We start from the raw sequence: 10,653 nt of genomic DNA, 5'->3' as shown, positions 1-10,653 counted from the left end.
TTCCTGCTCCTCAGCCAGTCTGTATCTCAGAGAAGCAGGAGAACGATGTCATCAATGCAATTCTGAAACAGCACACAGAAGAGAGGGAGTTTGTGGAAAAGCATTTCAATGATTTAAATATGAGGGCTATGGAGCAGGATGAGCCAACCTCTCAAAAGCCCCAGTCAGCATTTTACTACTGCAGATTACTGCTCAGTATACTGGGAATGAATTCGTGGGATAAAAGGTAAAAAGACAAGATTCTCAATTTAAGAACTCTCTTTTAAGGAATTGTTCTGTTCTTACCATTAATAATAGCTGGTCATAGAGTGGGTTAAGCCAAAGGTACCCTAGACCAGCCAGCAGAAGAGGAGAGGGGATAGGCAGCTAGGAGGAGAACAGCAGTTTTCTCCTGCATTTCAACCTGTCATTTAGAGACAGATAGAAGGAACCCATTGCCTTTATCCCTGTTTATATTCTTTCCATTGAACAGTGTTAGGAGAATTGAAGGAGTGATACCTTTTCTAATAATCCTTTCACCAGCACTACCAAGGGGTACTTCCATGGGAAAAGAAGGCACCTTTTTTGCTTTCTTTGCTTCCCACGTGCGTTCCTACAAAAATCATTACCTTTCTGTGCCAGAATGAGACTCCAAAAGTGTCATATTCTCAGCTATTGTGCTGCTGGGCAGTGTCCTGCTGCTTTGCCTCTAAGAGCATGCTCGCATGCAGCCTCAAAGCGTTGCATCTGTGTTAGCTAAGAAGAAAGATGTGTCCCCTGCTCTTTAATTCAACATGGGCAATGTTTGGGTAGTGTTTAGAACAACAGGAGGCCAGCCACCTTCAGTTACAAAAGTGATGTCTCTGTTTATGTTACTGTTTGTGGGGAGGTGTCACTCCGTGTATGTCTGCATCTACACGAGCGTATGTACAAATATTAGCAAAATAGAATTTAATGGCCTTTCCCAAATCTTCTGCCGTAGCTGTCAAATTCTGTGTTGGAGGGATTGAAGTATTTTCTTACTTTGAAGGGAAATGGATATTCTGTAAAACAAAAATAATCTGTGTCACTGAGATATCACTGGAATGAGACAAAATTTTGGTGTTATAACCTTTCTTACTTGGGTCTGTAATTCCTCAAGGCAGTCTGGTTTTGAACAGTACTGCTCTTAAAACTCATTCCATTGTGTTTTGTGGGAAACATCTTAAGCATAGTTTAAAAGAAACAAAAAGTTTCTTGCTCTAAGATGTTGGTTTGTTTTTTCTTTAAATTGTTACAGCTGTCTGGGTGACTAGTGAGCTGTGTTCTGCTCTCTGCTGCAGTTCAGAGTAGCAGAAGCTCTGTTTGATGCACTGACTCCCTAGGACAGTAGATTGTGGGAGTGCTTTTTGTCACAAAGCATGTATACCGTGGCCTGGTAGAGCGTGCAGCTTGTGTGGACATCGAAGGGAGTTCTGTCTGCCCTTCTGTGGAGAGGGACTGATCGCAGTTCGATCCCGTAGGCTGACAGAAGGAAGTGGAAAGAAGCAAAGGTGGTACTCAGGGCTGTAATGGATGCGGAAGATTTCCTGGAGTAAGAAAAATTGCTTATATATTTTTAGAAATGTATCTTAATATTTTATATAAGAAAGGAGTATTGAAAAGGCAAAGGCATTTGCTGACTCTTCTTGCATGGACCTGGAGATGTTCTTGTACCATTCTTGTACTGTTCTGTATCCGTCAGTGAACAGGTGATAAAACAGTTACAAATTTCTCTATTTAGAAGGAGCTTTCATCTCTTGAAGAAAAATGAGAAGCTGCTTCGAGAACTCAGAAATCTGGACTCAAGACAATGGTAAATTCTTTTAATGAGTGCCTACTTCTTTGTTTTAAGTGTGCTTGTACTTAAGTGGCTCTAATTGCATAGCTGTGAGAGTTGAACTAATTGTTAAGATAGTTCTGTAAATTATTCATGTGTTTTGCACTGTATTGTAGTTACTGCTGTTACATTGAAGTTACATTGGTATTATTTGTAGAGCGAAACTACAAGTAAAATATGGTAAGATAGAACAAACCTCAAAATAACTTAAAATTATGAATATTTGTATGCAAAACATGGAAGAGTTTATAAACTTCAATATATTGAAGTCTCCACCTTTTCAGCTTCAGCTAATTGTTTAGCTGTTTTCCAGTACTGTTAGTGTTTGAAGATGTGGAGTTCTAGTTGGAATTATAGCACAGAATTAAAAACTTTTAATTGCTTTTGTAGAAGCTGAAATAAAATTCAGTGGAGGTTTTAGAAGTGTGAGGAAACCACCTTGAGTTGCTCCAACGTCTAACAGCAAGCTGTGGACAGAAGACAGTGCTGTGGTACTTAAAATTCTTCATGCAGTTGCACAAGGTGCATTTGCCACAGCATTCACAAGGCACCGTTGTTGAGGGGAAACAGTGTCGTTAACGCCCACGTTACAGGTTTTGCTCATTCCCAGCTATGGGAACGTGGAGGGTATTCAAGAAGAAGCCATACAGTTGTACTTTAGTTCCACTGTCTTTTTTGATGTTTAGAAGTCGTGCTCTGTGTGTCCTGTTTGCGTATTTTGGTTTCGTATTAGTAAAGGCGCTGTCCTGCAGTGACCCTTCCCTCTTTTACAGCCGGGAGACACACAAGATTGCCGTGTTTTATGTGGCTGAGGGACAAGAAGATAAACACTCCATTCTTACAAATACTGGGGGAAGTCAAGCCTATGAGGATTTTGTAGCTGGTCTTGGCTGGGAGGTATTTATTAAAACATTTTTATCCTAAGTTTGTTTACAGAGAAAATCAGAGATCCCTTTAGATAAGTCTTTGTCTCTTTAGCATTAGTCACAAGTACTGAAATACACTGTTGGCAAGTAGGATGTAGAGAAGAATTCTGGTTTAATTTCATTAGCATTACTAGCTATTTAATTTTAAGCTCTTTCAATTCAAGAAAGTTTGTGCAGGCAGAGATGATTCTTTAATGTGCAGTCCTCTACTTGGCTTTCATGGACTGATTTGACATCATCTTGATTTCCCTGCAAAAGTGTTAAGCCCATTAAAGTTTGAGCTTTGCTCAAATTTGGGAATCCAAAAAATGCAAACGAGCAGCTTCTCTCATGCTCCCTTCTCCCTGCCTTCCACTGCAGGCGTGGATCTGCTCGACCACTCTGCTCCGTGTCTCTTCCAGCAGTCAGAAATACCACGATGTACTCCGCCATCTGTATGGGCCTGCAGCTCTTTAGTTCAATACCGTTAAGAGGATTTAAGTTTTTTGCATCCTTTCTTTCTGACCACACAGGATTAATTTCTATTGTAAAGTTCAACTCGACGCTGTCACACACAAGTACAGGAACCAGCTGGCTGTTCTTCTTGAGACTTGTCTTCCTGAGGAGTGTCCACATGTGTCCATCTTATTTGCTGGGGTTTTTTTAACTCCTGCAGTATATAAGAGCATCACTACATTCGCAGTGTGGATAACGGCAGAGCCGTTACCCAGTGGTTCCACAGGAACAGAGGAAAAACTGCTGGAAGTCTGCTGACTGTCAGGAGCATAGATATTTATTTCCCACATTCCTGATTCTTCAGGAGGAAAAAAAAAAATCACATTAGTGTCTTCAGATATCCTTCTTTAGTGAGTTAATTCTCTTAGCCTTTATTAGTTAGATTAAAGAGTTGCTAATTTGTATTAATATTCCATGATGAGACATCTAATATTTTAATCTCGTAACATTAAATTTTGGATCCTTTATTAACAGAAAAGCAAATATATCCCGTGTGGGCAGAGATTAAATGTATTCACGTCTAAGATACAGCATTCTGTAGGCTCTGCTGTAAAAGTAAAATCGCACGTTAAGCATGCTTAGTTATTTCAGTACCAAACTTTTTGCCATAGAACTAAGACTTAGAAACTTATTTATGAATTATCAGTTAGATTCCTGTGTTTTTTTTCATATACACGGAATCAAAATTTCTCAAGAAATAATATGGAAGTCAAGAAGACAATTTTAAATGGTCTAGCAGTCAGGCAGGGTTCAGAGCTCAGGTCAAGGCTGATGTGGTATCACAGAATTTTTAAAAATTCGAAAAGTACGTGTAAGTGACTACAGTGAACTGATCAGGGAATGATGCAGTAAATACTCATTTACACAAGCTTCCCTTTTCTCTAACTACATCTTCCCAGCAGCGTTTCTGGTGACCGTGGAATACAGAATGCCACTGCAGTTGATTTCCAGTCTAGTCAGTGAGTCTGAGCTCCTTTAGAAGAGATAACTGTACTGTTGTGAAAAGGGCCTTCACTTTTGAAAATTCAGTTGAAAGTGCATGTCCAAGTGTAAAGAATGTATTTATCACCTGGTTTTTGGTGTTTTTCCTCCTAATGCTTCTTGGGTTTTACTTGTAGGTAAATCTCACAAACCATTGTGGCTTTATGGGAGGACTGCAAAAAAACAAAAGCACTGGGCTGACCACTCCATACTTTGCTACCTCAACAGTAGAAGTAATGTTCCATGTGTCAACAAGAATGCCTTCTGATTCAGATGACTCTCTGACAAAAAAGGTAGGCATTTCTCAATAATGCATTTTCTTCTGGTAATAAACGCAGAAAAATTAGTGTCAAAGAAAATCGGTAACTTTTTCTTAAAACACTGTAAAATACCTGCTAATAATTGGTGTTTTACTGAAGCAGGTTAAGCCATACAAATTATTCTCCACCAATTCCTAATTTTGCCTTACTGGTGATTTTTGCTGTCACTACTATCACTGGCAGGGTCACACGTGCGGTGGTGAAAAAAGACAGGAGGTAATGGTTTGTGTGGAAGAAAAAGCATCGAGTCTGAATGATGTGTTAGTACTTTGAAGCTTTAGATGCCAATTAATAAACATGTGCTGAGTGCTTTTTAAGATTACTTTTTACTTACTTTAGGGTCACGTGCTATCTATTAACATAATTTTCCCTTCAAAACAAAATTAAAAATATTAAAGAGTTCAACAATGTTTATTGTATATAAGGTGTTTTGTCTTGGAGCAGGCACAAATGCTCAGCAGTGATATGATCTCTCATACCACATGAAGAAAAAAATGGTTTTCTGTATTGGTATTTTTTTCTTTAGAATTTAATAAATTCCACATTAGCGATAACAAGTTACAGTCTCGAACACGCGTCTATTGTAAATGAACAATTGGCCATCATTAGGCTGTCCCCCGTCCTGCCTACATACATCTTCAGATGTGCTAATCCATTCAGTAGACACGTTAATGAGCATGGGTTGAAGTGTAATATTGGAGGAACTGAAGCTGGTTGACCTCAGCATGGAGTTTAATACTTGTAATTAAATTAGACAGTAGACAGTTAGTAAAGAGAGAAATAGCCATGCCTCTGGCAAGTTTCAATTATTAATGACTTTTTTGTTCTTTGTGTTCAACCTGAAAAAAATATTATTGTTATTTTTATAGACTGACTGAGTTCTAACTTCTGACTGTCACATCTTAGGCTGGTTGGTTTGGTGTTTTATTTTAAATTTTAAAATGCGTTTTATTGTATGCCGATGGTGTAGGATCCTTTCTGTTCTTTATTTTCTGAAGTAGAGGCCGGTTAATACTTAGGCTGTTAAATGATTTATGAAAGCAGTTTTATAGCAAAAAATAACTAATTTTCAAATAAGATTGTTGCTATTGCTGTAGTGTAGAACACTGTGGAGGTATATATATATGTATATGCATTTTTCTAAGTTGACTGGCTTGTGTATTTTTGAAACAGAAGCTTGTTTTTATAAAACAATTATCCTTACAATGTTTGTTTATAATCTGTTTGAAGTAGAGCATTAAAAAGTGTTGACGAAGGGGAAGATGTGTCACAGTGAAAATTAATTAATAATAAATAATTTGTAAGTGCTGTGGACTTCAGCAGAACATGCAGGCAAGATCTCACGTCTGTTCCCAGGAACACCCTGACTCTACATATGGCTCTTGCTGCCAGCCGAGGTTCAGTGCTGGTCCAGACCTCCTGGGATTTAGCTTGTGAACATGGTGTCAGCTGGATTTTTTAACAACTCCAGCTTGCCTCAGGCCTATTTCTCTCCTCCTTTATCCACAATCTTACTTGTCAGTAATTGGGAATATTTGAGGTCTGTATGGATATGTAGAGTGTATCAAAAGGTTGGGACTATCTGTAGCTCAGCTACTGATGGGCTGTTTAATCAAGCTACTTCATTTCTGTGTGACTTTCCTGTTCTTCCTCAGTGTGTGGCTTGTGAGCCTGCCTTCATGTCTCTCCTCCCCTTCCTAACACCTTTTGACCCATTTCAAATGAATTTAATAGAGACGTGATTCAAAGGCGTTAGTATCATGCACTTTTAACAAGGACAGGCTAATTAAGGGAGTTAAAGAGGCTCTTTAGTCAGCAGGGAAAGACTGCATGACAAGCAGCTTTGGATGTGAAGGAATCAGCACCAGAGAGAGATGGGCTATGTAAGTCATCCCAGACGTGAGAAATGCATCAACTGAAGTTCGCATCTTGGGAGAAACCAGCAAGTGGGTTCAGGAGGTGTGGGTGGGAAAACAGCCTTAATTCTTTTACTAGTTCTGCAACTACTCGTGCTGCTTAGACTGACACACCAGCAAAAGGCATGTGTCTTACGAGGGGCTGTCCAGCTCACACACTGTAATTGTTCTGAGTGCACATACTCTCCATGACTTCCAGAGAAACTTGAGGTTTGAGCTTCTCTACAGAGCTTTCATGTGCTTTCTTTGTCTGTTTCAATGGGAGAAAAGCAAGCAAACTTGCAGGAGTTGGCTTAGAACTGCTGCTGGTTTTTATATTGTAAAATGTGCCTAGAGGTGCATGATAGGTTCATCTTATAAATGGAAATTAAATTAAATTAAAACAAAACTTCTTCCTGCCAGTCGAGCCACTGCAAAATCAAGATTCTGCTGTTTCAGAGGCTAAGCCAATTTTAAACTTTTTCCATCAGCATTAGAGTAGTAAATAAAACTTTTAAGTGTCTTGGATACCTCTGAAGAATTTGTTTCTGAAGACGTGAACAAGAGCAAGAAAAGACAGGAATTCAGGGAGAACGGATGAAAATCTTCTGAATGTGTAAAGGAACTTAACATTGAAATGTATGTATAAAATAGGTATTTAATTTGCAAATAATAAATTAAAGATTTAATGCTGATAGTGCAATCCATTTTGTTTGTCTTAGAATTAAAGGCTAGAGTAAAAAGTATTTACACTACCTCACAAGAACAAACTTGCAAAGAAAATATCAGGATTAAATGAAACTGTGAAGTCTCTCAGTTCAGAGTGAGAAGGCTCACTTATATGCCTCTACAGCTTGTCACCTGTCTAGCTCCTCCTTCCTTAGCCTGAAAAAGGAGTAAGATGTGTAAATAAGAAGTAGCAATGTTGTTAATGATTGGGCTTTGGGTGTATTACATGATTCTAGGTTGTGTGACATCGTCCTAAGCACATAAAAGATTTATAGCTCCCAGTATATACAGCCAGGTTATTTTATTGTGGTATTAACAGGCATTGAGAACTTGAAGGTTTATAGCTGTAAATTATTACTACAATTTTTTTTTTCTGAGTTACAATTAAATCCACATGTTGCTTTAAAATAATAAAAAACCCCAAATACACCATAGTTGTTGATACAAAGTTTTGTGAAAAACTCAGCTAAGGAGGGTCCGCATGCTGTAGTCAGCAGTGCTGCTTATGTTCAATGGGCAAAAGTGGCGACATGAAGCCATTACTTCAGATGTCTCTGCTCCTTCTGTTCTTTTTGTAATGAACACTTGGGTTTTTGAAGAAGAAAGAAGGTGGGGCTAGCATAAGGAAAGAGTAGCCTTTTTTCTCCCTCCTTTAGGTAAGCGGGTATTAGAAATTACAGTAATTTTGGCAAGAGTTCAAGGGTTAATGCAACAGATAAATAAAAGGAATTTTCTGTAAATTGAGCCCTGCATTATTTCACTTGTCTTGCCTTTCCAAACCTAACTCATTTAATTTTAAAAAGTAAATACTTAAATTCTTCCTGACAGTGTGCTTTGCTTTTACTATCGTTTATTACTTCAATTATACTTGGTATCACTTAGAACAATCTGCCATTTGGAAATTTCAGTATAGCCTGCAGCTTAGTATTAAGTCTGGCTGCTATTGTAACATGTACAGCATATGACACTAATGTATCAAAATTAGATTTGATCGTCCCTCCTGGTTATATTTATTTCACGTTTCTTTTGTATTCAGTTAACATAAATGTATTAGGAGAGCTGACACATGATGATGGCTATAGAGTAAGAATATTTTAAACTATTTTGAGTTAAATTTGAAATTTCAGGTAACCCAACAGTCGGTCATTTTTATATATTTGTTTTAATGGAGTAGAGTTTCAAAGCCAGCCTAAAAAAACCTGTTTGTCTCTGACATCTCCTCAGGGCTGTCTTCCCGACAGCTCAGGTTCAAAATGGCTAAAACAGAGCTCTTAATCTCTTTCTCATTGCCACCTTTCTGGATCACCATGGATAACGTGCCTGTCGCTTGTGCCCATAGCCTGAAATCATCTTTAATTTGGCCCACTTTCTGGATTCTTACATTCAGCTTGTGCTTAAGACTCTGTTCTTTCTTCTGCATAACATTTTTTGCAGCATAGCATTTCCATACACAGAGTGAAAAATCTATCGACTGTATCCTAAGCCGTGGTGTTGATCACTGAATCTTCCTTTCTCTGGCCTTGACACTTCCATTCTTGAAGACTGCTGCTATAAAAGACGTTTTTCTAATCTTTAATGCCTTTTTGCAGTTTCTTTGCATTTTTCCATCTCCATTTTGTGTCTTGCCTTATGCTATAGAGCATTTTAATCTGCATTTATGAGGTATTTAGCATTTTAGAATATTGGTGTAACCTCTAGTTGTCACATGGTTCAGCTGTAGAGCATCACCAGCTACCTGAAGTATATCATCATTTTACAGATGTTTATATTACTGCTGTGCTTTACGTCTCTAATAAGGGTTTGCGCTTTGTTTCGCTTGCTGTGATTTATGCACATACGAAGTTGTAAATTTAGGAAGACAAGCTCAGGAAATGAGTGTGGAGGTGTAGTGGCTTACGCAGCTGGTGGTGAGTTTTGGGTGACCACTGACAGAGATTTCAGTCATGGCACCTTTACATTCTGTGTGCAGCACATCTAATTGTGTTAGATAACATGGGGGACACACCTTCTCCTTGGGAAACAGCATTGCTGTCTGTGCTTTAGGTTTCAATGTCAGAGGTGCTTGTAGCTGAGTGTCTTTGTCCTGCCTGAGTCCAGGACACTGAATTCTGGGATGCTTCCAATTCAATACAAAGACATAAATAATCCAGATTAAGGTTGAAAGATGTCAAGCTCTGTCTCTCCTGTGGTGTAATAATTGCAGTGAATGATGGATTCTCCAAATGTTTGCTGTGCCTGCAGGAGAGCTTTGTCAGGGAGCATTGCTTAACTTCAAGGCCCTTCAATAGGGACTGAAAAATTAAGGGAAAAAATGAAATTCTTCTTCCTAAAAAGTTTATGCAAAACCTAGCAGACCTTGGAAAGCTTTTCAAGACAATTTCAGGTGTTGGATCTCTTCCATGAATCAAACGTTGTTGATAAGTCAAGTTGCCACCATTCAACCTTTTTCATAAGCTTTCCTTGCTGACCAAGACAAGGACATCTGAACAAAGCAATAAGGAGCGCTGTGTTAATGTCAGAGCTGCTTCTGATCTAATCTTGAAAAAGGAACAGAATAACTTATCTAGAACTTCATTATCGTCCAAACGTAAGGATGAAATTAGCAACATCATCTTGCTTGTCTGTTATTTTTGTCAGTCTTCTACCTTCTCTAATGGAAACAAGATGTTGATCATAGTTCTGATCTTGAGTACTTTACATCTTGTTATGAACAACCATTCACAGTTTATACCATCATCCACTTACTTGCACCATCTGATCTTGACTCAGTCAATCATACGTCACAGAGATGCCATTCTACGCTTTACTCAAACTGGATCTTTGCCAAATTGTTCCTGCTAGTAGTCATGAGGTGAAATACACCTGATAGGACTTGGACCTCCTTGGATTCATTTTCCTTTTCCTCTGAAGAAGTTGCTGCTTTTAGTTTGGATTGTATTCTCACACCTCTATGGGGTTATAAAGCAAACTTTGAAATTGGAGAGAAAAGTCATTACTAGCTTCAGTACATTTGGCATCAAAAAAGATGTGTTCCTTGTCAGCAGTCCTCCTCCTGAAACAACCGCACAGTATACTTCTCACCAAAACCTGGGTCAGTCTGATGTGAAAGCGTGTATCAGTAGTGACACTCTGTCTGGGAAGCTTTCACAGAAGGTGTTTTGTCTGATCAGTGACCAGGTACACGAGGACAACCTTTGAGAAATGAAATTCAGAGGCAGCGATGCCTACAAGAAGCTGCACTACCTAAACTCTTTCTACATTTTGGATTTTAAAGCCATTTATTTGGCATGTCACTGTGCCGTGCCTTATTTCTAACAGCGTATGAGCTTGTTGTCTGAGTCCAAAACTGGTAAGGAGGGCTCAGTCTTCCTCACTTGCTTCTGAAGTGCAGGCCCACCAGTCCCTCATGCCCTTCTGTCATTGTCATATTTCAGCAGATAGTTTGACTGTCTCTTCACTGAGGAGGGTGG

General features: G+C 38.8%; 1 protein-coding gene across 1 annotated transcript in view; it reads left to right on the top strand.

Moving 5' to 3' along the window:
* Positions 1 to 10,653, top strand: part of RALGAPA1 (Ral GTPase activating protein, alpha subunit 1 (catalytic)) — a gene marked incomplete at its 5' end in the record, with an annotated part of 110,905 nt that overhangs the window by 69,396 nt on the left and 30,856 nt on the right. The window contains 4 exons of the mRNA XM_010133963.1: positions 1 to 226; positions 1,742 to 1,813; positions 2,611 to 2,734; positions 4,377 to 4,532. Of these exons, the coding sequence (XP_010132265.1) occupies positions 1 to 226; positions 1,742 to 1,813; positions 2,611 to 2,734; positions 4,377 to 4,532 (578 nt within the window). The remainder of the gene's footprint in view (positions 227 to 1,741; positions 1,814 to 2,610; positions 2,735 to 4,376; positions 4,533 to 10,653) is intronic.

Source organism: Buceros rhinoceros, unplaced genomic scaffold (genome assembly GCF_000710305.1).
Source record: "Buceros rhinoceros silvestris isolate BGI_N320 unplaced genomic scaffold, ASM71030v1 scaffold33853, whole genome shotgun sequence".
Lineage (NCBI taxonomy): Eukaryota > Metazoa > Chordata > Aves > Bucerotiformes > Bucerotidae > Buceros > Buceros rhinoceros.
This window is presented reverse-complemented; position numbering and strand designations above follow the sequence as displayed.